Source organism: Rattus norvegicus, chromosome 3 (assembly GCF_036323735.1).
Source record: "Rattus norvegicus strain BN/NHsdMcwi chromosome 3, GRCr8, whole genome shotgun sequence".
Lineage (NCBI taxonomy): Eukaryota > Metazoa > Chordata > Mammalia > Rodentia > Muridae > Rattus > Rattus norvegicus.
In genome coordinates this window covers 74,713,604-74,740,789 of record NC_086021.1, presented here as the reverse complement: position 1 = coordinate 74,740,789, position 27,186 = coordinate 74,713,604, and the positions used below count along the sequence as shown (strand labels likewise).

Below are 27,186 nucleotides of genomic sequence, written 5' to 3'. Positions count from 1 at the left end.
AATTTCACGTTAGGGATGGTGTGATGATATTGATGGGGGATCTCCAAGTTCTCTTATTTGAAGTTCTAGCAGAGATCAATGAGCAAATGAGGGGTGAGTCTCTCTACATTTAGGAGGAGGCTACTCTTGTGGGGCAGGGGAGATGTAGCCTATGACTGGGTGTAAATGTTTTTGCTCCCAAAGCTTTTCTATGTCTAAAGATGTCTGTTCTGTCATCGCTAGAGCCAGTTCTTCCAAGTGGCATGTTGTTTCCCTGTGGACTCAGAAAACTCCAAATTGGTAGAAAATACCAGAAGGTGAGAGGGACTCTTAGAAGGAAATCAACTCCCTCTCCCCGCACTGTGTGTGTGTGTGTGTGTGTGTGTGTGTGTGTGTTTATATGTTCTTAAGGTGTCTTTAAAAAGAGTTCCCATCTGAACACTCAACCCAATTCTAAAATAGAACATTTACCGTGTAGCATGACTTTCCTCCCATTTCCTCCCATACTTAGCTCAATTGACATAGGATTGTTAGAAAAAGCTATAGCTGAAGTGGTGGTTCATTCCTGTTTTGAGTCTGAGGACAGTCTGGCTACACAGTGAGCTTCAGGACCACTTGGACTTCAGTGAGAAGTCCTGTCAAACAAACAAACAAACAAACAAACAAACAAACAAACAAACAATCATTAGGACCCATCAGTACTTGTAAGTTTGAGAAGAAGCCCTTGGGCTGGGATGTAGATGCAGTTTTTCCTAGACCATCATGATTATGGCTAATAAAAAACTATTCATCTGGGCAGGCAAAGCTGTTTGTAGGGTAAAGACAACTTAACCAGCTTGTCCACTTGAATTTGGTCCCTGGGAACCTACAGGCACGGTAGAAGGACAGAACCAAGTTGTTCTTTGACACCGACATGCGTACTACACCACACTTACACCTACACCCATACCCCCACCCACCTGCGCAAAAAGCAGATGAATGCAGTGAAAGAAATCTTTTTCCAGGACTCGTGCACACTCTTCCCAAGCTGGCTGCTGTTTTATTTTTGCCTTGGGTAGGTCCTTACTATGCAGGCTGGCCCGAATCCCTCCTGTGTCAATCTCCTGAATGTTTCGTGTACTACTAAGCCTGGCTTCAAGTCAGTTGCTGAAAGGTTGACTTGTATGTACTAGGATTCTGACTTTTTCTCTGGTCCACTTTTTGACATGAGAATTTACTTCTCCCCTAATATTTGGTGCAGTGAAGTGTTGAAGGAATTTGCTAAGCAATCAATGGAAGCTGAGGTTCTGGGTGAAAAACAAAATGTGTGGCTTAAACATTGAAGGTCTGATGCTCCTCACTGTAAATAATTAAACCCAGCAGTTGCAGACGAGAGAACGTGGCGCCATGCGGAACTGGAGTTATTAAGAAGCACACACGGTGTCTGCTTCGCCCTTGCAAGAACCAAAGAAGCAGTTATGGGGGTGGAGTGGGGGGCTTGCAGCAAAATCCTCTTGTAATCTACAATTGTTATTCAGGCATTTTTATGTGATTAAGGGAACAACAAAGAGAAGTAGATAGAGATGGACCTTTATTTAAGCCCCAGTACTTTGTAGGAGGTATAAGTGAGACTTACTGTAGAGATCTCCTCCGGACACCCCCGCTTCACATGCACTTGGGTAGATCAAAGACAGTTGGTTCTCTTTATTTTAGAAGAGAACTGACAGAGCCATCAACTGAGAACTAAAGAGATGGGGAACATCCTGGGCTATATTTCTGATCATCCCTGTAACATTGCATGCTTTCTTAGCCATAACCTCTTTGTTTCTTGAGACAGGGTTTCTCACTATAGCCATGGCGGTCTTGGAACTCATTCTCTAGACTAGGCTAGCCTCAAACTCACAGATCTGCCCGCCTCTGCCTCCCAAGTGCTGGGATTAAAGGCATGAGCCCCAAGCCCACCACCTCTTGTGGCAGGGGTGAGAGATTGTTGTTAATCTTTTGAGACAGGGTCTCACTATGGAGTGATGGCCATTGACCAGACTGTCCTCAGATTTAGAGACCTGCCTGCCTCTGTGCTAGGATTAAACCACCATACCCCACTAACCTTCATTTTTATATCCGTAAAAATGAATGCACTCTTACAGGTTTCATAGCAATAGGCTTTGACTTTATTTTAACATAGACCAAATTGTTGGTGAGTACGTTGCTCTAGTCTCTTGGGAATATGCTAGACCTTTCCTAGCATGTGTTCTACCACTGAGCTACGCCCAATCCCTGTTTCTATAAACATTAATATGTATGTATATTAGTGTGACAACCAGCACAGTCAGGGTTAGAATAGTTCAGCCCCTGCCCCCATTTGTTTGTGCTCCCCCTTTATAACCAGTCCCTACAAATGACGTATTTTTAGGTCTCTCTTTTTTTTTTTTCCTTTCTGGAAATTCACTTTCCCAGATGAAAGTCTCAATTGCCTTTCATTCGTTCATTTTTATTCAAGAAGTGTTCTCTGCTGGTTTTTGAGGTAATTCAAAATGACATGGTCAGTAAAGTCGCACGGCTGGATTTCCTTTATTATAATGGAGGGTGGGGGAGGCGAGGGGAGGCTGTGGAAAGATGGCAGCCTTTTCAATATAGCCATATAAGAAAAGGGTCTTGTTCGTCATTAGATTGGAATCTGAAAAGGAAACACTCAAGAGACTCCCTTCAAGGAGGGGGAGGGATATTTTTATTCAAGAAATTATTCCCTGACACCTACCTGGGAAATGATTAGTTGTTTTCAGAGAAGACTAAGTTAGTGTGGTTAATTAACTGTGGTAATCAGGTGACTTAAATCAATTAACTCCCTGTTAACAATTCCCATCAATTTTGTAAATAAGTTACCAAATCAGTAAATCGTACACATAAGATGAAAGACTCTTCTCTGGGTTATTTTTTGATGGCGGATTTAGAGATGGTCTCTGTCTTTTCATCCACTTTCTCCTACGCTTGCTTTAATGACTCGAGTGCTCAAACTGGCTTTCATCTGAGAAGGACACGGGGTAACTTTTACTATACGGTTTTTTTTAAAGATGTATTTATTTATTTATGTACATGAGTACACTGTCACTGTCTTCAGACACACCAGAAGAGGGCATCAGATCCCATTACAGATGGTTGTGAGCACCATGTGGTTGCTGGGAATTGAACTCAGGACCTCTGGAAGAGCAGTCAGTGCTCTTCACCACTGAGCCATCTCTCCAGCCCCCTACTATACAGTTTTAAGGAAAAAGTCAGGACTCTGCTCCTTCATCTTCGCACATTTCAAAACACTGATTTAGGAGAAATTTAAGTAAGCCATGCCATGGTGACACTAGGAGACTCAGGCAACATATAATGTTATAAGACAGACTTCCGTGTCCAGTCATCTGAAGCTGTTTCCTTTGTCAGGGGTGATGTAATGCAATGTAATGGTGATGTAATGTGATGTAATGGTGATGCAATGTGATGTAATGGTGATGTAATGAAACAGGGCTTGATTCTTGGCTGGACTAAATTTAAAATGTCTTTTTTTTTTTTTACATTTTTCTCTCTGTCTCTGTCTCTATCTCTTTGTGTCTCTTTCTGTCTGTCTGTTTGTCTCTGTCTCTCTGTCTCTGTTCCCCCCTGCACCCCGTTTGTGTGTGTGTGTATGTGTTGTGTGTGTGTGTGTGTGTGTGTGTGTGTGTTCCTGACATTACAAGTTTGGAGGGCAGAGGACAATGTGGAAGTTGAATAATTCTAAGGAACTCAGGCCCTTGGGTCAGTGGCAGGTGCCTTCATTCACTGAACCATCTTCCCAGTCCTAAAAGTAGACTTTAGAGGACTCTTTTGGTGATCCATTTAAAGGATTTATCTCTATATTTAAACAGAGTCTCATGCAGCCCAAGTTAGCCTCAAGTTCACTACATAACAAGAGACTGACCTTGAATTCCTGGTTCTTCTGCTTCTAGGTTGCAGGTGTTGGGATTATCAGGTTACAGACACATACTACCATCCCTAGCAGGAACAGTATACAATTTAAAAAACCCGAAAACAGGGTCAAGAACATGCTAGGCAAGTCGCCATACCATTGAAAGGAACCCCTCCTCCCAGCCTGTTAGCCTATATTGACCACATTTGTTGGTAAAGTTCAATCATGCTTTGAAAATATACAAATAACTGCTAAATTCTCATTTCAGCCTCCACAGTGATATAACCATGGGGCTATGTCACGGAGTCAGACATTGAACGACAACACATCCTAGTCTAAAATGAAATGTATACTGTGTCCTAACACACTGTATGACACCACTGTAGTTTCTGAAAGGCTTGAACACGGGCGATTCATGGCCTAGGACAGATGATATGAGTCGGTGAGGGCTGTGCCAGGAAGAAATATTTGAGTTGTAGCTATTGTTATACATTGGCAATAATTCTATGCTAAAATCACTTCCATCTTTTAAAAAAGAGAATCCCCATGGTTTCCTCAAAGCTATTGACCACAGCTTGCTTTAGGTTGAGCACATAGCTCAGTCAGTTCGAGATAGAGACAGGAGGACCCCTGGGGCTTGCTCTGGCTAGCCCAGTCTGCCGGTGGAGCTCCAGGTTCAGTGAGATCCTGGCTCAGCAACTAAGGTGGAGAGCGACTGAGGCTGTAACTTGGAGATTTAGCTCAGAGTTGCTGTCCAGAAGCATTCCTGCGAGCCACTTGAACTCTGAACCCTACTATCCCCAACTGTACAATGTCGATTTTAATTTCTGCCTCCTGGGATTAGTTAAAGGTCATTGTGAACATGCAAGGTACTAGGGCTTGGTGATCGTTCAGTGAACATTTGGCCCCACAGGGAACCTGGTGCCAAATTATTCACATTTGACCAGTTCCTGGTTGGGTCAGTGCTGCTGTGAAGCCTCCTTGCTGTGGGCTTTTGAAATGTAGAAACCACCTGTCAAATTCTCTATCCGTAGAAACTTCTGAGGGGAAAAAAATGGAGCCTTTTAAAGAAAGCGGACAAAGCAATGTTAGAAGACAAGGCCTCGGCACCTGGCTGTCTGCTCCCAAGAAGGTTTCGGTCCTTCATAGTTTTCACGGTGAAAAACCAATGCCAAGTTCAATTTTCTCACCAGACTTAGTGTTTCCATCTCATGTGTCCTAGACATGCATCCTGTCAGTTTGTCTTTCTGCAGTTTATTGTTATGTCTCTAATCCTGGTTGGTCCCACCGGTCTAGTCAAAGGGCTGTATGCCCTCTGGCCAAGAAGGATTTGCAGAGGGAAGAGTCCATGAGGGTGAACACTTGATTCTGTGAGAGCCTTTAGGCAGGGTGTACTGACCACAGCAGGGGATCAGCATTTGTTCCCTTTTGTAGGTTCTCCACATCCAACCACATATGCTGGCCTGAGCCTGTAATCCCAGGATTTGAGAGGTTGAGGCAGGAGGATTGACTTTGTGACTGGCATGGGCTATATACAAAACCCAATCCTTTCTTTTTTAATGAAATTACAAGACGCTCCCCAAGGCGTTGTATAGGTGAGTGGAAGATAAGTCTGATCACTGGTGTGTTTATTATACAAGCATTTGCATGCCGTGTCAGGAACCAGTTAGACAGAGACGCTGAGTCGTGGAAACAGGCACTGTGCTGTTCTGGAGGTTTGGGTGCAGAACAAAGGGGATGAAGTAATCCAGTTTGTTGGAGGTGGCAAGGAAGATGGGTCCCACTTGTGGACTATTTGAACTGAGCCTTAAAGGAGGGAGGGTGTGTCTGTCACAGGAGATGGGGCTGGGAGAGCTGCACCAGAGAAGATTTCATTTGACTAAGCTGAGAGGTTGGGTGGCTTTGAAGAAATGTAAATTGGGAAGTATAGTGACTGGGGTATTGTCTCTCTCTCTCTCTCCCCCCCCCCCCCGTACGTATGTGTGTGTGTGAATATGTATGTATGTATGTATGTATGTATGTATGTATGTATGCATGCCGTGCTGCTATGTACACATATGTGTTACGTGTATGTGGAGGTAAATGTGATGTCAGGTGTCTTCCTCAATTGATGTCCACCTTTTATTTTGGGACAGGGGCTCTCACTGACCCAGGGGCAGCTTACTGGCTGGTCAGCAGGCTCCCAAGGTCCTCTGGTTCCCATCTCCCCTGCACTGGAATTTCAGACTCCTGCTTCTGCTTGGTTGCTTTTTTCTTTTATGTGGGTGCAGGGGATCAAAATCAAATCCTTGTGATCGTGTGGCAAGTGCTTTACCAATTTAGCCATTTCTCCGTCTTTTTAAAGATGGCATGAAATATTGCGTGAAAAAAAAAAAAAGGTGCTCCTTCTCTGGTTTTGAAATAATGACATCAACAGCCCAGATTTTTGTTGTTGTTTGGTTTTCTCAATCAGGGTCTTGCTATAGAGCTCTGGCTGCCCCAGAACTTACTTCATAGCAAGTCTGGCCTTGAACAGTCCTGCCTCCAGAGTGCTGGGATTAAATTGGAGAGCAGCCACACTTAACGAGCAGGACTTTTTGAGTTAGTTCTATGCCTAGCCTTTTAAAAGATGACATGGAGACAGAACTGCTTAACACTTGGAATGTAACTGTTGCAATGTTTTTAAAACATCAATGTTAACATATCGCGCTTCACAGAGATATATTTTTTTTTTTTCCTTTTTCTTTTTTTCGGAGCTGGGGACCGAACCCAGGGCCTTGCGCTTCCTAGGCAAGCGCTCTACCACTGAGCTAAATCCCCAACCCCACAGAGATATATTTTTGACAGTGTTTGGAATTAACACGTACCTGGAAACTATAATTTTCTGTGTGGATTCATTTTGATTTTTCTAGTTCAGTTTTGTTATGCATGCAACTGTGAATTTCACCAGTAAGAAATGTTTAGTTAAGAGTATAAAAGTGAAAATAACATAATATTTAAGTTTCCATGGCAGCGTTTGAGATTCGGATATTATAATTAGTTGATATAAAAGAGGTTTTCAAATTGGCTGCAGATTAGGAATACAGAAGAGCCAGAGATAAGGAAACATGTGTAATAAAACAAACACATCACAAGGACACAATATGTAGACTTTAAAGAAACACTCGTCTAGAACTCAGTATCCCATCTCCTGTTTACCCATGCTCTGGACCCCTACGACTCACTCTGCCTTTAAGACCGTGTATGGACAAGAACTTTTATTATCACTGTGCTTTGAGGAAAACCAGACACTGACAGTAACATGACTTTCAGACAGTAAGGGGTCTGAGTCTGGGGTATATGATGTCAGGGACTTAACCCTGGGCAGTTACTCTGCTTCTCTCTTGCCCCTTTCTCACCCTACTGTAAATTTACAGGGCTTTATCAGTAGGGCACAGCCATTTGATAATTTACATTTAGCCTGGGAACTCTGCGGAAGAGCTGGTGGCTTTTAGAGGGGAGGGGCTGACCGGAGGAAGGTAAAGTGTAAACTCGCACGTAAAGAAATAATGATTTCTTATTTAGCACCAGTAGAATCTGTAAGGAGGGAAACTCACCTACACTTCCTGAATTACTCCAGTGATGAGAGCAGGCGTGGTGGTGTACAACATCTTCCCAAATATGAGTGCCCTTCCCCTTATTTTGAAAGCCTGTGCTGGAGGGCTGCTGTGTGTGGATGAATGCATGAACACCTGAGTTCGGTTTGGGTGGAATCAGTGAATCCTGTGTCTCTGGTGAAGTGGCCGCTTGATTCATAGTGGAGGCAGTAAGGTTTCAAATCGGTGCTGCAACAAATGCATTTGTCTGTTGCTTCTCTTCAAACCTTGGAAGTCATTGCCTGCACAGTATTCCCCATAGCCTTTTCCTTCCGTTAAATTAAATTTAAGATTTATTATACTTCTGTAGAGAGGTTCCCAGGTTCTCTTTTTTTGATTGTGTTTTAACTACTCTATGGTCGACCTGATGAGACTCTTAGCTTCCACAAAAGCCTTGTTACAATGCACGATGTTAGGCACCTGTCTAACATACCCTGCTTCCTTCCAGTCTGCTTCAGGGAAGCTATTTGAGCATTGAAAAATGATCACAAGGGTATTACAGAACGAGTTCCCTCATGGGCTTCCCGTTTCACCAAGTGCCCATGGGAAACAGTACTCTAAATGTTCTGGAAATTCACCTGGGGGCAGATCTTGGAGGCCAAGAAATCCTGGCAGGGCAAGGAATAGAGAATGGATTTTCAGAAAGGGAAGTGGAGTGATTAAATGAGACTCTAATTGTTGGACTATTGGAAGAGCCTTTTAGGTTTAAGATGCTTTTTCTCCTTTCTTACTTTACCCAGGAGACGTAGGAAGTGCTGACTCCACACAGGAAGCCCTGAGTATAAGCCTTGTCAGGAAGGACTGACTTGCTCTCATTTCTTAGATTCTAGATGGATCTTGACTAGTTGACTTGGTTCACTGGAGAATGAATTGTTATAAAGAGGGTACATTTGCTGACAATTGCCCTATCTCAAAATGTTTTCCTGCTTGTCAATATGTGTTTGTTGGTTTGGACAGAGTTAAACATGTTTATGGTATGGCGAATACTTAGGATATCTATCTATCTATCTATCTATCTATCTATCTATCTATCTATCTATCTATCTATCTATCTATTATCTATCATTTATCTATCTGTCTGTCTATCTATCTACCTACCTATTATCTATCTATCTATCTATCTATCTATCTATCTATCTATCTATCTATCTACCTACCTATCATCTATCTATCTATCTATCTATCTGCCATCTAACTATCTATATTTGAGACAGGGTCTCACCCTTGCATATGTTACCCTGGTACTTAGTTAGAGAACCAACTCTTGCCTCAGTCTACCAAGTTCTTGGAGGACATGCGTGAGTTACCACACCTTAAGGTCTCTCTTTAATAGCAGTGATGGGGTCATGGCTATGGGTTCATGGTTCTTTTAGGAGGAGAAGTTGGATGGCTATGCTAATTCAAGTTCAATCAGAAGTAAGGCATTGTATGATGTCTTAGAATGCTTCTCCTTTCAGTGCACTGTAAAGGCTCTGGTGCATATTCATTCAGTGAGGATGTTTTTGCAATTGTGTTTTTCTACCATGTAAGACTGATAATATATGTAGTTAATGTATATCTTTAGATCTTTTTAATAACATTACATTAATTTAGTGTGTGTGTGTGTGTGTGTGTGTGTGTGTGTGTGTGTGTGTGTGTCCCCGATGCTAACCTGGTCCCTGAGTTTGATACTGAAAACCACAAGGTGAAAGGAGAGGACTGATCCCCAAAAGTTTTCCTCTGACCTCCACAATCACACTATGGCATAGGTTTGCGTCCCCTTTGTAAATAAATAACTGTAATAACAAAGTTTAAACATTAATTTATAATAACGGCAATACATTCTTTAGTTACTAACGATACCTAAAACACATTAGGTAAAACATGAGGAAACGTCATACCCTCTCCTTCTTCCTCGTCCTGTTTGTGGCAGGCAACACTGGTACCTCAACTTACTGAAGAAGCTATTCATATTGGGGCAGCATCCATTCTCCACAACTAGGGAGAAACCTGAGTAGCATTTCATCATGCATGGGTATCAGCCGGTGAAATAATGCCTTGATTTTGTGTCACCAGGACTTCGAATTGTGTCATCATGACCGCATTCCATGACGTGATGACATTTATGGTGCTCGGGAGTGATTTGGAGACCTATAAATGCTATTTGAGCCCAGGCATAACAATCTAGGGCCAAATGACTTGGGGCTGCAACAGATAACCTGAACTTTTTTTTCCTCTTTAATTAAAGTTACATTTATCTTGATATTAAAATTACATTTACACTGGCATTCATAGCCTGAAGTTTTTTCTCTTTAATTAAAATTCTATTTATATTTTAATAGGTCTTCATAAACGGATAGCAATGTACTAAGTATAAAGAGCAGATATACACAAATGTGTGGGTGAATGCCTGACATGGATTTTCTGAAAATACATTCTGAGTGAGAAGTAGCTTAGTCCTTACCATGAGATTTGTGACTTATAAAGGCAATGACAGGCTGGATTTGGGCCATAGTCTATAAAGTCGAATTGCTATTTTGTTCCTTTTTGCAGTCAAGGCCCAAGACACTAGATGTGACTCAAAGCTAGTTCTGGGGACGCTCAGTGTCACTGAGTTCAGTGTCTAGAAGTGGTGCCCCTTCTTTCTGAACTCCGCCTTCTTCTCTTAGTCTCCCTGTCACCTCTTTATTTTTATTCCTTTAGAGTTGATTGTAGTAACCCTGCCAGACTCTAACTTAAGTGCGTGAGTGTTCGTGTGGCTGTGTGTAGGCCCCGGTGCCACGGCAGAGTCTCTCTCCTTTCTGCTTTTTCCCATCATGCCTTAAGAGTGCTGGCGCTACAGATGTGTGCCACTGTATTGACTTTATGTGGGTTCTGGGGATTGAGCTCATTGTCAGGCTTGGGCGGTGAGCCCTTTCACCCATTGAGCCAGCTTCCTAGTTCCAACAAGGTATGAAGTATTTTTTGTTTTTGTTTTTGTTAATGTTTTTTGTTTTTGTTTATGTTTTTGTTTTTATTTTTTCTTTTATTATTGTGGGAATTTTCAGTAACAACAAACTTTAAAAAAAAATTTTTTTTTTTTAATGTGGAAGTCTGCTGATTTTACCGGCCTGTCAGGATGGCTGAGGTCCGGCCTGCAGTTTTAACACCACCTCTGCCCCTCCCCCCCATCATTTTCATTGATGGTACAGTTCTTGGCACAGTGACCCAGAAAAACTCTGCTTTGACATTGTAGTGCTGTGGTGCTTTGGGCTTCTCTGTTGAACCACTGAAAACCTTTAATCAAGAACCTGCCTGCTTTTGAAGTGTGCTTTTGTTCTTCATGCATAACTAATTTTGGTTTTAATGTTTGAGTCCCTCTATCTATTTTCTCATAATGTTGCTGTGTTTTGGAAGCTGCTAGAAATCCTTTAAACGATTTGGATCAGAAAACAGCTCCAGTCTGTGTGTGAACAGGTGATTTATAGTTTTTTTTTTTTCAGAGTATTTTAAATCATCAAGTGTTGAAGGGCATTTTACCCTTTTCTGTAGTAGTTTGATTCATTGGGCCCTTACTTACGGGGTCCAGCAGACAACCTTAAATTTTCCTGTTGGACAGTGTTTTCAGCATCCTATGAGGGTTCTCCTCTTACAGGGCAGAGGAAGGTTTGAGGCTTACTGTTCCCTCTGTGTCAGGAGTTCCTTTACATGCCCTTCCGGCTTAGCCCTTGGGGAGAGTGCTGCAGGGAACTTAAGACTAGCAGAGAAACCACCGGACCCAGTTCTGCTTGTTTGGTTGTAGCAGGCAGGGAGGATGTTTTAGACCCTTAACGAATATTCAACTTAGATACATTTTGTGTGTGTGTGTGTGTGTGTGTGTGTGTGTGTGTGTGTGTGTGTGTGTGAGTGAGGAGAGGATCATGGGAGAAGTTATCTGCTTCTGATGACTTCACAACAATCCTTTACATTACCCAAGAAACCCTCCGGAAGGTTTGATGACTGGCCTTTGCTTTCCTGGCCCGATCTCTCCCTCCCCTAGAAGGGGAAAGCCCGTGGATGCTCTGGAGCATTCCAGGGTGAAGCAGGCCTCCCTGCAACTTAAGATTCTTTATCGCTCTCCCAGGGGAGTTCATTTCACGTTACTGGTACCAGCAGCTGCAGGGTGGTATTTCCCAATCTCAGATCTTATTGATGGGTGGGAAGGAGTGTGCACTTGCTGTTTGAGAAATTTTATTATCTTTTGGAAGGGGAGGAATTTATTCTAGGGCCTTTCTTAGACGATCTTTCATGTTAAGGCATTTTGAACTTGGAGTGGCCAAGTCGCTTAGAGACTGAGTTGGTGGCCCCTGGAGGATGGTTCTGCTAGCCAGTGGTTTTGAAGCTGAGAAAGCACAGCGGGCAGGTCAGAGCTGGAGTGCCAGGGCCCTGTGACTTTTGCATTGCTCAGGATTGTTCTGGAAGATGAGTAACTGTCTCATCTCAAACGCCAATAGCCTCCTTTCTTTCCTGAAGCCTTGAGAAGCGTGGCTTAATTCACAATGCTCTGTAGTGCTGACAGACAGGCTGATTGTAGGGTGGGAGTTGCTTAATGCAAAACTAGCAGAGTATGAGAGACCTCCCCCAGAGGGAGAGCAAGGCTGGTGACTGACTAGTGGTTAGATGAAAAAGGAAAAAATATGTTATAAAAGATGATGGCTTTGCTTCCTTATCTCATTGCTCCGCATAGAAAGGCTACATCCCGATTGCTAGCATTTATCATGGGAAAGCCTACCTATTACTGAGGTAAATATTTAGGATCTTGAACTTGAACGTCACCTTCAGGCTGAATCCTGTGAAGCAGATGGGCAAGGTCCCTAGGGTATCTGTACTCCATGCAGTAGGACCTGTGAACAATTGCCACGCAAACAAATGTTCTGGATCAGGCCTAGAACTTTTGGAGGGCTTAAGGTAAGACCAGTTTCTCCTATCAGCCTGCTGGGGACTTCCCAGCAGCCTACTCTCTGGTCCCTGCTCTGCATGAGAGTCTGGGGAGTGAAATCCCCATGGCCATGGGTGGGCGCTAGTTTATTTAGGCTTATCTTCCCAGAGTTTTAAACATAGCCCCAAACAGGTGACCATGACTATTCTGCCACTGACTTGATGCTGCCCCCCCTCCCCTTATTTGCTTGAGAGAATATCTCACTGTGGAACCCAGGTTGTCCTTCTGACCGCTGGACTCATAGGTGTGCGCCGTCACTTCCAACATTCTTTCTGTTCTCTGTCCACAACTCTGTAAGAGGCTCCCTTTGATAGAGGCCTTATCACTCTCTCCTTACCCAGGCTAGGATCTGTTGAGTCTGAGCTGGGTAGATATTTTTCCATTTGTGGCTGTGAGGAAGTTGGCTAGTGTTGTGAAGGCTTCTATTAAGTAAGAATATATCATTCACACAGTGGGTCCAATGGCTCTGTAGATGTACCTAGGAAAAAGTAGTTGCTCTAGGCATTGAATAACATGTTCCCAATGCTGTGTCACCTCTATGAAGAGCCCTATCCTTACTTCTTCCATAAACACTAAAACAGGGTTTGCATATAGGAATCAGGAATTTTATTTTGTGGCTTTCGTGAATCTGACATGTTCTTTGGTTCCTATTTTAAAATTTCATTTTCAGATTTATATTTTATATGTCTGAATGTTTTGAAGGGATGTATGTGTGTATATCATGTGTATTCCTGGTTCCAGTGGAGGTCAGAAAAAGGCATTGGGCCCTCTGGAACTAGAGTTACTGATGGAACTGGACCCCAGGGTTTTTGCAGGGTAATAAGTACTCTTAACTGCTGGGCCATATCTCCATGTTAAATTAAAAAAAAAAAGATTTCTATTTTAAGTCACTCACGAGTGTGTGTGTGTGTGTGTGTGTGTGTGTGTGTGTGTGTGTGTGTGTTTATGCATGTACAAGTGCCATGGCACATGTGCACACGTCAGAAGACAACTTCTAAGAATCTGTTCCCTCCTGCAATGGGTTCTAGGGATCGGACTCAGCCATCAGCTGTCTCATCCTCCCCGCCTCCCTCAACCATTATTCTTTTAACTGTATCCCTTCCACAAATTCTCTTAGAAAAGAGGGACATGGTAGTCAATGGAACATTGTCTGAAGTCAACACAGTGGAGTAATTTCTGACCCAAATCCTTCTTTTCACTCCAGATCCTCTTAACACATGCTTTTCCTCCCAAAGGCTTTCCCCTGGGGAAGTTCCCCTGTGTCTGTCTTCAAAAGCATGCAGCCAAATGAATCACAGTGACGATTCTGCCTTCACAGAACTGTTGTAGAGCAATTCCCTAATTCATTCGTAGTTTTTGCTCACATTTTCTGTACTTCATTTCAAACCCCTCGACACTGATAGACGTTTCTCTAATGTTTATAATGAGTGATGATTTGGTGTAATTTGCACCTCTGACCTACATAAAAGGTCAGTCTCCTTTGGAAATTTAAGGTTATCTGTTTATAACTTCGTGCTGTTTCAATGACAGCTGAGGTAACAAATCATATGGACGGGCCTGCCCAGCCTAATGGTGACTGGTAAACAGTCGTGAGCTTCAAACAGAACTCAAGCAAAACTTCATTTTCTGTGGGGCATTTCAGCTGCTTGGCTTTCATAACAGACTATCAAATAGGGCCTGAAATTCTTTTGTTATCCTTGATCTAGTGCATAAACTATTGGCCTTCTTTTTCAGAGCCCCAATGTGTTATGGCATTTGCAGATGTCAGATACTTAAGAACAAAGCCCACAAAAGCAATTAATGCATAATTATGTAAACAACCAATTTAATGCAACCTAAAAAGATTAGGATCAGGGACTGGATGGTTCAGCCCGAGTATTGCTTTCTAGCACCCATGAGGAACAGCACACAACCACATGCCACTCAAATTCCAGGGAGCCAAGGGCACTGGTCCCCAGGCACCTGCATTTACACACATACACACATACATGCACTCAAACACTCACACACACTCACATGCACACACACACACACACACGTGCACACAGTTGCACACATTCATAAGCACACATTCACAAACACACACACACATGCACACACTCAAGGACACACATGCACATCATAAAATTAGGGAAAAAGAATGTAAGGTTAGTATAATGGTGCATGGGGCTTGGGGATTTAGCTCAGTGGTAGAGCGCTTGCCTAGCAAGCACAAGGCCCTGGGTTCGGTCCCCAGCTCCAAAAAAAAAAAAAAGAAGAAAAAGAAAAAAAGAAAAAAAATATAATGGTGCATAGTTTTCTTTTTAAAAAAAAATTGTTCATAGGGTCTGGAGAGATGGCTTAGCGGTTTAGAACACGCACTGCTCTTGCAGAGGACTTGACTTTGGGCCCCAGAGCCAATGTAAAGGTGGCTCACAGTTTCCTGTTACTCTAGCCCTGGAGATCTGTATGTTTGTATATTCCTGCGTGATAGCTGTACTTGTGTAAGCATGTATGTAGCCACATATACATAAATAACTGAATTCCCAACTTCTTAGTGGCCTTCCTTTCAAACTATTCCATTTGTTTCCTTCTTTTCACTTTCTTTAGGGTTTTGCTAAGTAGCCCAGGCTAGCCTGATACTTTGTAGTCCTAGGTCAACCCTGAAAACATGCTGCAGATTTCATGAGACTTGGTTTTGCTTTTTCACCCAAGAGATCCTCCTGCCTCCGCCTCCTTAGGGTTGGTATTACAGGCACGTGCCACATACCGGGGTTCATTTCTCTAAGTTTAAGATTAGAAATTCCCATTCATTGCTCTGTTACTGATTTCCTGACTTGTCTTCATTGTCTCACAGCGCACAGCATCCTGCCGGAGACTAAATGATAGTGGGGTGACCTTCTCAATCCAGTGGCTGTCCCTGCCCTGGAAAACAAACAATGACTTCTTACCTCCCAGACACTATCTGCTACCCAGTTCTTATCTTAACGTTTCCTTAGTCCAACACTTAGGCCTGGAAGCTTGGGGGAGGGGGTGGGAGATTCTGCTACTTAAAGAAAACTCATCATTTCTTATGCCATTACCTTTGGGCTCTAAAGTTGTGAAATCCATCCCCAGAGTTGATTTACATTTCCAGGACGGATCAGAATCCCTTTCGAATTTCCCTTTGTTGCTTCTGACTGCTGCAAAAAGCTTCAGAGCTTCCCTAATAAATCTCAGGGCAATTATTAGTTTCAAAGTAGAGTACCCTTCCCTTTCTAACAATGTATGAGTTCTGTGGATTTCAGACCACGCTGATTCACAAACTCTATAATGCTAGGTAGCAAGTTTAGAAAATAATGAAAACCCCACATTCATGTTTGAACGTTGTGCATGAAAAGAACACAGAACCAGTGGCTTGTTCACTGGTGTGGACCTGTCGGGTTTAAGCAATTCCTTTATATTGTTTGCTGCTGGACACCAAGTTATGGAAGCACTCTGTACCTGAATTTGCCACATGGTATGTTTCTCAAGGTTGCTATAAGGATCAATTAGGGATCTTCTCAGCCCGTGAGTTAAGGTTGCTTCATTAATACAAGACACATAAAAATACCAGGATCCAATGGAAGACGAGGATGCCTGTGATAGTAACCTAATTTAGACCTTTCCACACGCAGCTGGCTTTAAGACGACACACATTCTCTTCAGAGTAGAATGAACCACGCACTTCTGAGGATTTTGGCTGAGATTCCACACAGCAATGATCAAGTGCCTGTTTGTTTTTCCTAGAGAGATATTTTCAAACAGCAGTCATTTGAGAGTTATAACAGGCATGGATGTTCCCACTGTAAAGATGAATTTGATAAATGAATTATCATGGAAATGCTGGTAAACCGAGTAAATCGGGTTTTGCTTTAGATAGTGGAACAACTGAAACATAAACTGGAACTCATAACCCTCTGATTAGTTTCAATTTTTATGTGTGATTTTAAATACTTGACTTTTAAGTTTTCAAAATAATTTTTATGCCTGTCTTATATATTTTTTTTATTTTCACTTTGGTATTTTAGCAGAATTAAACAAAACCAAACCTCAGTTGGCTTGGCATTGAAAACGTCTCAAGAAATAGCATTAGTTAGGTGTGCTTTCAAAACAGGCAATTTTTTTCTGCAACAATATAAAACTCTGGTGAGATTGTCCTTTACAGTGGCTATGGGTTTTCACTCGGGAGTGATTAACTATTAAGAGACACAGATGCATTAAACTTGCAAATGTATTACGCTGGATTACCAACAATAGAGCTGATTGGTAAAGATGATTTAATATCTGTTGTGTTCATAGCTGAACCCCCGAAGCCCCTAATCTCCCAGGGAAATACTGCTTCTTAGAACGAAATCCAATGAGGAGTTCTGGGATTCCAGAGTGAATTTGTACATTCCTTAGGGGCATTTCTGCAAGGGAGGTTGTTGTGTTTTAAAGGTAGTTGATAAGAGACCCGCACCACCAACCACCACCATGCATTAGGCTATAGAAGGTATTTGGGTGTACGTACGCCTGTACCACTCGGTACCACCATTTAGCCAAGGGAAGTTTCTGACCATTTGCAGCATACATTATAAATCAGGGTGTCACTACCAGACAATCAGATTTGAACATTCCGTGAACAAAGTAGCTTATATTCCCTAGGAATAGATCACTTAACTCTGTTTATGTCTTGCCGTTGATATGCCCACATCCACACAAGTCAGGATAACGTCTTGTTTATTTATTCTAGGGGCAGGTAATTGATTTGTATATTTAGTGAAGGTAGGGTTAATTATAGCCAGAAACCTGAATTGTCTCATTTAGCATGATCGCTTAAATACAGAAGGAAAATAAAATTTTTTTTTTCAACTCTGAAAAGTGCTCCTATTCCTTGAGTTTGTGAAATAAATTTGAATTTTCTCCAAGTTGGCCACCCTCTTTGAAAATTGTTTTTCTGTTTGTTACAAAATTTTTGGGAAGGTCACTGACTGGATATTGAGGAAGCTTGCAGGATTTCTATCAGATTAGTCCACTGCACATTCTAAGTGCCATTGCAGAATGTGGTTTTTTTTTTTTTTTCTTTTAACAAAATGAGATTATGCCATATCCCCTTTACAATTTCTCTGCCACTTGGGTTTGGGGCCAAGTTTGTGCCCTTTGGTTGCAAAACTTTCTTGACAATATACACATTCGTTTTAAAAAGAGGAACAAAATTGGTCTGAATTTGAACCTTGCTGTATATGGTTTAATAATGAATAGTCAGCTAAGAGTCACAAGGAATCAGGTTGAAACATCATAGCTAAGCAAACAACGAGGTAGCTATGCTAATCTTCTGGCTAACACTTGCTTCTGTGTCTTAGTTAAATACATTTTCATGAATTCCTAATACACCAAAACATAGATTTTCTTGGATTATTGGATAGGAATATTGAATTGTGAATATTGTAGTTTATTATGAATAATGTTATGAGAATATTTCGAATCTTGATGAGTATTTGTTCTTTGATCAATTCCTTTGGAAAAGGAAAAAAAAATCCCCCAAAATGTCCCAAATCTCTCTCCTGAGTGCTGGTATTAAAGGCATACACCACCCGGCCTGGCAGAGTAAACATTTTTAAACAGCAAGGTACATGCTGTCAAATAGCTTCCTGGTCAGGTCATGTCAAGGTGTGCTCTAATCAATCGTGTATGAAAATAGCCATCTTGCAGACATCCAAACAAATGCCTTTTATGTTATCAGCGTGAAATTGCTTTCCCAATTTTACACATAATTTGCATTCTTTTGGCTCTAAAGAGTTGAATATTTTTTTTATTTCGTCCCTACTTGTGTATTTCTTTCATAGAATATCTTGTTTTTCTTTTATTGAAAATATTTTTCTCACATTCTGATCATGGCTTCTCCTCCCCACCTTGCCTCCAGTCAAATGACATATTCTAAAGGTTTGTTGTCCTGTTTGAGACATGGTCTCTCAATAGCTTACGTTTTGAAACAATGTTTGTTTCTCTGTTATTCCAGAATGCGGCAGTGGGAATTTTCGCTGTGACAATGGATACTGTATCCCTGCGTCCTGGAGGTGTGATGGGACCAGAGACTGTTTGGATGACACAGATGAAATTGGCTGTCGTAAGTGACCAGGCTTGGCTGGGTATGGTCTCAGCCGTAATGAGAGAAGGGCTGTGCTTTAGCGGCAGATCCAGGGCTGGGCTGGGCTGAGCTGGTATTAGTATCAGTTTTACATCCTTTGGAGGGAGGCACTCACTTTGTTTGCACCAGGTCCTTGCTGTGAGCCTGTGACTACAGCCTTGACTGAGAATGAATTTAAACTGGGTTTTCTGAAACTTGAAAATTACTGTTGCTTGTAACTTTGAGAAATTTTGTTAATCAGAAGATTTTATGTGAGCTACTATGGTTTATACAAAGGGAGAGCCTCTCTCTTCTCTCTCTCTCTCTCTCTCTCTCTCTCTCTCTCTGTGTGTATATATATATATATACATATATATATACATAATATATATATTAACTTGTGCATTATCACAAAGAACGTCACATCACAATGGCTAGTTTTGTCTTAATGCTATTTAAAATCTAGGTAAAACAACATAATATTTTAAATCTGAAATTTACTTTAGTTATCTATGGACTTTTAAGTTGTTTTGACACATCTCTTCATATAGCTATAATAATAATATACTTATATATTATTATTATAATAATTGCTCAGCAATAATGTTATAATAACTCTAGAATGTTCTGAGTAGATCTCAGAGTAGGGAAGTGAAGTTGAGTCACTTACAGTTGACATGGTCACTCCTCTTAAGCAACTGACCTCAACCCTAATCCTCAAGTCCTTTGCTCTGCCTCGTCATAGGTGATGTCACTAGGCTGCCAAGTCCTTCATTCTGACAGGTAAACAGACTAGTTATCATCCCAGTCAGGAAGACAGGAGACAACATGAGGTTTGACCACCCCATGGCACACTTAAGCAGGAGTCACGCTCTGGGGATGCATTTAGAATGGGAATGAAGGAAAGAACAAGATCTGGTCCTCTCACACTTCCACACACAAGTAGATCTTGCAGACTGCAAGATGTTCCTCCGTAGTGGGGGCAGAGCCTGGTAACTTTTTCATTCCTACTAGTCCCTAGTTGACCGTGATGCTTTTTATTTTCTGAATTGTCCCTTGAATAACAGAGAGAGCTATGGTTTTGGCATATGATATTGTAGGACATGATTGTATGATATTAATTCACTTTGATTTCTGGGCTTTTACTGTTTAAGCAATGGGAGAAGAGGGGCAGAATGCACAAAGAGCATTCCAGGATGCAGGCATATATGGATAGTCTCCAGGTCTTCAGATATTTCAGTGCCCTATGACTATGACATCCACAGTGCCTGTGACAAAGACAGCTAGCATGACTCTTTTACACACGTTGTTTGCTTCACTTTGAGGATGCAGCCATTAAGGCTCAGAACTCACCCGAATTCCTAAAACCAGTAAATGTGGAAAGAATTATTTCACTCTTGGTTTCTCTTCAAATTTCACTTATTTTCCCCTCCACCGAGACACTTTACTATTAGATGCTAGAAATGTAAGATTGTGTGCGTATATGTTTAACTTTATTCTCGGTTTGAGATTACCTGTTTGGATGCCTTTGCCAGGATGATCTAACAGCCATGTCCAGTGAGAGTTGATATACATTCTCTTCAGGCACTGCTGTTACTCTGTCAGGCAGAGGTGTAGATGTCTGCCTGCGTACCCCCACCCCCGACCTTGTTTTGTTTCAGCTCCCAGGTCCTGCGAATCAGGCCTTTTCCTGTGTCCTGCTGAGGGGACCTGCATCCCTAGCTCCTGGGTGTGTGACGAGGATAAGGATTGTTCGGACGGTGCAGACGAACAGCAAAATTGTGGTAAGTGTTTGGAGCGGGATTTTCTTCTGTTTTTGTGACATCTCAAGTGAGTCTGCTGTATGCAGGTGACAGAGAGCTGATTCTTCATCAACATGGGACTGGACCTTAAACTCTCTGGTGACGTGTTGGTAATCTCATGCTGGTAACCTGGTTCATGGCTATATAAAGTGTGCCTATTATACAGACTTAGACCCCTGAGGCTTGGAACTGGGTAGCTTGTCAGACTTTAGTCTGAAGTATTAAAATTAAAATAGTGGCCGTGAGTGAGTCCCATCTCAGGATGGTCCTGTTATTCTCTGCTCTGTAGGCTGGTAAGGACTTGAAGCTATGCTTAGGTCCTAGATCCTTTTGCCTGTACTTTATTAAAATAAATTTCTAGGAGTAGCAGGAAAGATGCCATCCATAGGCAGGGAAAGAAATCACGGTCTCTCTGGAAACTGCTCTGGGAACATAGAAGTCATTCCTGATTCTTCCCTCTCTGTCACCGCCCACACTAGTTCACCAGTTCTGGCTGATTTGTCCTAGAAACTTTCTGAGGCTCAGCAATATTTCCATCCCTCTGCTCATCGTGTGCTTGGCGTCTGAGTGGCCAGCCCGCTGCTAGACAGGGCTACAAAGGTCTGAGTAGATTGTGTGCCCACACATACCTTAAGCAGAGGCATGAGAGGTGCCATGAGCTAGAGGCCATTTGGGCTATATAATGCTTTCCAGGCCAACCAGGGTAACAGAGTGAGATACTGTCTAAAAACCAAAATGACAATAACCAAACTAAATATCCTATGAAACCCTTTGCCAGCCATGATTTAGTTTCCAGTGGCCTCCTTGGAGATAGCAGTGGTGCTCCCATGCCTTTCCTTCTGGCCCATAAAATGTTCTTGGGACAGAAAGCTTGCAGTTCCCGGTCATAGCTAGCCTTCTGTCTTTGTGCACGCTGTCTAGATGTTTATTGTGTGACGGTCTTTTGTCCATTTGGGTCAGCTAGCTGCCCGCCCGCAGCCGCCAAGTGTGTAAACAGTCCCTGTCTATTCTCCTCCTGTGTGAGAGGAAATTGCCTTTGCTGTCTTCCTCACCACACAGCACTATCTCCTGTTCCCTGCAAAGTCACTGAGGCTGGTCTGGAACTCTGGTCCTCTTGCCTCTGCCTTGCCCTTCCACGTTCTGACTGTATAGTCACGTGTTATTACTCCTTCCTGTGACACCCGGGCTATATTTCCTGTGTGTCTGTGAGCCACTGCTGCCATTTTCTTCTTTAAAGGTATTTATTTATTCGTTTATGTGCATGTGTGTTTACCTGCATGAGTTTATGTGCACTGTGTGCATGCAGAAGCCCAAGGAGGCCAGACGAGGGAATTGGGTCCTGTGGAAAAGGAGTCATGGGTGGTTGTGAGCCATCATGTGGGTGCTGGAAATTGACCCCTGGATCTTTCACAAGAGCAGCAAATGCTCTTAGCTACTGAATCATTTCCCTACCCTTTTACTTACCAATCTTTGGTCAAGACCATATTTTATTCACCCTCTGTCATATACCTTTTAAATTTATGTTGTACTCAACAATGCGAAATACTTTGCTTTTACATGTGTTCCTGTGAAGTGTACATCCATTTTATGCTTGTCTTTGTCTTCCCCGCCAGTATCATCACATTTGGTAAACGTCAATGGCTAGCCTATATTTGGTAGTAACTGTGAACAAAGCTCTCTTTTCTTCGCAGCTGGGACCACGTGCTCGGCTCAGCAGATGACGTGCTCCAACGGTCAGTGTATTCCGAGCGAATACAGGTGCGACCATGTCAGCGACTGCCCCGACGGCTCTGACGAGAGAAACTGCCGTGAGTCTGCTTCAGTCTTTGCACGGTGCTTGGTTTCACCTTTGGCATCTTAATCAACCTCCTAGATTTGTTGATGGACAGACATGCCTACAATATGCCTCTTGTTGAGAGTTTTTGGCAGATTCTTTTGTGGATTAGGGGTGATGGTCTGATAGCAGCCTCCTTTAACAAGACATCCTGTTTGTCCTGTCTTAGCATGTCAAGTTTTTTGAAGTAAGAAACTTTTAAACATTAACAGAAGTCCCCACGCTTATTGAATAATTGAGGGCAAAATCCATTTCTGGTCAAAGTCTATAGTTTTATTAAATTGCCTTGGTCAAGTTTTGAGGTAAAATTTCTCAGTTTCTCCTCTTTTTGCGGACTCTGTATTTTCCAGACTCCTTTGGAAAATAGTTACATTTTGAAAATGTATTTCTGTATAATGGTAGTTATTTAGATGAGTTTGTAACTGATTGCCACAAAGTAAGACATATAAATCATAGTATTCTCTGTATACAATGTATAAGTTATAACAGTCAGAAGAGAAACTGCTATGTGGTATACTATGACAAAAGCAAAGAGATTTATACCAAACTGGTAGGCAATGGGTGTAAAAGGAGGCAGAGACAATCAGGTCTTCATGAGTTCCAGGCCAGCCACCATGTCTACATAGCAAGTTCTAGGCTGGCCAGGGTTATGCAGTGAGAAATACAGACGTTTGGGCTGGGGCTACAACTCATTTGGTTGAGTGGCTGTCATGCAGTATGACCTGGATTGGATCCCTAGTCCTGTATAAACTAGGTGTGGTGCTCCTCCCCAGTAATCCTAGCGTGGAGGCAGGAGGATCAGGAATGTCATTCTGTTTCATTTTGGATGTTGTGCATATAATTGACTGGACACTGGCGATTTTAGAGCGGTGTGCGTGCGTGCGTGCGTGCGTCTGGATGCCACAATACAGGGTGATACAGGGTGTTCATGAGTCAAGGCCTTGGTATTTTGTGAAGCAAGCCGTAGGCCCTTTCCACACAGTGATGACCTATGGCATATTGTGGCTTTTTGTGAATTCTGAGCATCATAATCCCAGCCATTAGGGCAGCGGGGCAGGCATAATAGTCTCCTGCAAATAAAGGAACTAAAACTTCAAAGGGTATAGGTACTGTGCTAGGCCTCGGTTTGTCTTCCGGTTCAGTCTGGCCACTACCAGGAGAAAGGCTCATATTTCCCAGACAGCACCAGGACAGTGTCTTTTTCCTTTATTTACAAATGTGTAAAAATCGCTTTATGCCAAATGTAATAAAGGAATGCTACTTTGACAGAGTGAAAGGCAGCTAAGAGTCTGTGGAGTGTTTCCATGGGAGTACCCTCCAGCCATGGCTGGATCAGCTAGAACCACACTGCTTTGGATCTTTGAGGGGATAGGGATGGGGGGGGGGGAGTAACCTGCTAGGATATGAGGATGATGAGTAGCCGCAATAAGAGAATAAAGGGGAGGGACCAGGCTTTGTAAAATATCTCAGCAGGAATTTTTAAATAATTTTATTGTGTCGCACACACACACACACACACACACACACACACACACAAACACACATATGCACGCACACACTCATGCGTATGGGAGGTGAGTTCTCTCCATGTGGGTTCTGGAGACTGAACTCAGGTCATTAGGCTTGGCAACGGGTGCCTTTTTCTGCTGAGCCATCTCACCAGACCTTAATCAATCTTTGAGATGGAGATTTTTCTTTCAGTGCCAAGTGCTTGGTGAGGTAAGGAGAGAGGGCTGTAGTCAAGACCCCTGGTTATGGAATGAGACGAGACGTGTAGGAGCTCTTCAGTGCCTGCACAACAAGCCTTCAGTAAAACCTCACATAGGTAAGGGGTTTTGCAAGGACTCCTTTGTGAAATTGTATTTGCTTTTATGTATTAAATCCTCACGGATCAGGAAATTAGCAACCTTCATACTTCTGCGTTAGTGCTTTCATCTGCCCTAGGGCTGGAACGATGGTGCCTTCTGCTCCCAGCACCCATTTCAGACAGCTCACAACTGCCTGTAAGTCCAGTACCAGGGGACACGTTACCTCTGACCTAGTGGGCATATACATTCGACTAGACACACACATAGTTAAAATTTTTTTAAAAATGTTTTAGGAAAGAGCCAGTATGGATGTATATAGGGACCACAAGAGTGTTTGACCTCTTATAGAGAAGGAACTGGTCTCTACCAGCTTCCCAGCAGTCACTGTAAATTGGTGTAACAGGCACTCCAGGTCCGCAGGGATTCTAAAGGAGGAGTCCAATCCACAGCCCAACAGTGAGGGCATGGCTGTCTCTTGCACATCAGACTGGGCTCAGTCTTACTGTGACCTTGAACTCCTAGTCTTCCAAAGTGCTGGAAACATACTACCGCATCTAAGTTATGTCTTGCATTAGGAATGAAAATTTATAAAATTGATTGTCTTGAAGTGTATATAGCTATTTTTTCTTTTTCTTTTCCTTTCCTTTCCTTTCTTTCCTTCCTTCTCTCTCTCTCTTTCTTTCTTTCTTTCTCTCTTTCTTTCTTTCTTTCTTTCTCTCTCTCTTTCTTTCTTTCTTTCTTTCTTTCTTTCTTTCTTCTTTTGAGACAAGGTCTCACTATGTAGCTCTGCTGCCCCTCATTCATAGGAATCCACCTGCCTCTGCCTCCTGAGAACTGGGATTAGAAGCTACCACATCTGGCTGATAGTTTGTATTTTAAAATGTTATTCTTCATGGCTTTTTACTGTGGAAGATTTTATTTTTCATGAAAACACTGCTACACATAAGTAAACAAAACTCAGAAGAAGGAGGGGAGGAATAGAAGGAAGCCACATTAGTTGTCCTAGAATTTTCTAGTCTGGATTTGGTTCTTTGCATCCTTTGTTCTTCACCACAGTGGGGTTTGTTGTTGTCGTCGTTTGTTTGTTTTGCTTGTTTTTTTGTCTTCTGGATCTCCTGGAAATTAGCTGGATCTAATTGTGACACTAGGATTTTTGAGAAGTCTAGACTGCTCTACGTCCTGCAGGAAACGTCTTTCTGTTAGACGCCAGTGGTGTGTCTCTTTCAGGACATCCTAAATGTCTTCAGTGATTGTCAGATGTCTTCTGGAGCAAAGCCACCCTCTTGCTGCTGTAGTTGAAAGTGACAGCATGGTGGTCAGAGTGAACAGATGCCTGGGCCTGCAGGAAGGGCATGTCTTAGCGAAGCGACAGTCCTCTGTCGACAGCTGTGCCAAGCTGTCTGTATGCCTGTGGTGTCAGTGGCTAGTGAGAGTCATGGCTGAGATCCATTTCACCAGTGACGCTTGGCTGTCCTAAACGTGGGTTTGGATGCATAGCTACTGCTAGCTGCATCAGTGTTCTTATGTGACCAAGGGTTAAGGGAGAGGAGACGTCACCAGAAACCAGATAGCACCCCGCCCCCTTTTTTCCCTGCAGTCATTGCTTTCAGATGAACCCAAAACAAGCTTATCATTATGGCTTTTCTTTCCCTCTTCTTAGAAATAAGTGGGTCTTGATCTGTCAGATACCTAGAAATCACTCACAGACAGTAACAGATGTCAGAAAAGCCCCAGAGGATTTATTTCTCCAGTATTTGAAGACCAAGTTGCTTGGTTCTGTTATTTGTAGTTCTGCCAGTGAGACCAGACCTCTGTGTCATGATCCCTAGCCTTTCAAGTTTCTAAAGGCAACACATTGCCCTGAGAGACAGAACACCTTGTATCCATTCCAGAGATTCTTTTCCAGAACTAAGAACGGTGTGCAGGAGTATTCTTAAGGAGGCGGAGAAGGTGAGGATGGCTTAGGCAGAACAGTTAAGGTCCCAAACCTGGGATCGTTTGTAAAGTCAAGTAAGACATAGGCATTGGAGAGACATGTTTGCGATCTCAGAACTAGGGAGGCTGAGGCAGGAGGAACTCGAGTTTGAAGCCAGGCCTCCTGCACCCCTCCCCACCAATACAAATTTCCTATCGCATAAGAGCTACTTAATGCCTCTGGCCTTTTTGCCTGCTAGATTTTCATACACCTTTAGGTCCTTTTGACTATTCTACACATCGAGGACTATTTCTACCTATGTTAAAAGCTTTGAAATAGTTGTAGGCTCACCCCACTCCCCACCCCACCCACTCACACCGGTGTATAATTACTCATCTGTAAAATGAATGGCATCTGATATTAAACAGCTTCCCCATTTCTTCTCTTTAAAGGAACCAGAAAGATTCAAAACTGCAGTCCATTTTCCTTGTAATGGGATTAGCATCAAGCAAAACCACTCATGCAGAGTCTTAGATAAACATCAGAACAATGCACCAATTATGGGCCATTCATTTAATATACTGAAGTGACTTTCGATGGCTTAAAAATAGTAGCCGTTTTCAGGGAGGTTAAAAAAAAAAGATTATTTTTGTTTTATTGAGCACCAGATAGGAACGCTTTTGGTGTGAGTAAAACTATCGCTAATTATCGTGGGTTTGCAGCCCTCTCTTTTGTTACTTAGGAATGCTAAAGAAAGGGCAAAATCCCTTTTACAATGGAGGCTTTCTTGCTGGTAAGCAGAGGTATTTGGTCTGCCTGCAACTGGGGTTGCTTTGTCCCTGACAGTTCATTTCTATTGACTTTCTCTTCAGAATTTAAACATTTTTTCTAACTGCGGAATCTCCAGCTGGGGCCACAGTTGGGAGGCAGTAATGAAGACAGTTTGAGTCGCTCTGGACGGTGAGGGCTCTCGAGAAGAACGCACTGTTCCTCAGCCCACAATAGGCTGCCCAATGAACCCTGCTCCGGCGACCCTGGCACACATATCCCAGCACAGTTGTACCTGCTTAGCATTCTCACGCCGAGCCAGCATTCCGCGTCCTGAAATTTGAGAAAAAAAAGAGAGAAAAGATAAATCTCTTATTAAGTGTGCTTCAAATGAGAACTTTATAAATATGTCTCATCTTTATATAAAGAGTCTAAGATCACAGTGAGCCGTTGCCCAATTTCTCTATCCCGTCACAACAAAGCCTCTCTCTTGCTCTCTGTCTCTGTCTGTCTC

The 27,186-nt window shown here is 42.6% G+C and overlaps 1 protein-coding gene across 1 annotated transcript in view; it reads left to right on the top strand.

Moving 5' to 3' along the window:
• The window catches only part of Lrp2 (LDL receptor related protein 2), a 157,388-nt gene that overhangs the window by 13,746 nt on the left and 116,456 nt on the right, over nucleotides 1-27,186 (top strand). Inside the window, exons 2-4 of the mRNA NM_030827.2 lie at nucleotides 18,438-18,545; nucleotides 20,207-20,329; nucleotides 22,039-22,155. Of these exons, the coding sequence (NP_110454.2) occupies nucleotides 18,438-18,545; nucleotides 20,207-20,329; nucleotides 22,039-22,155 (348 nt within the window). The remainder of the gene's footprint in view (nucleotides 1-18,437; nucleotides 18,546-20,206; nucleotides 20,330-22,038; nucleotides 22,156-27,186) is intronic.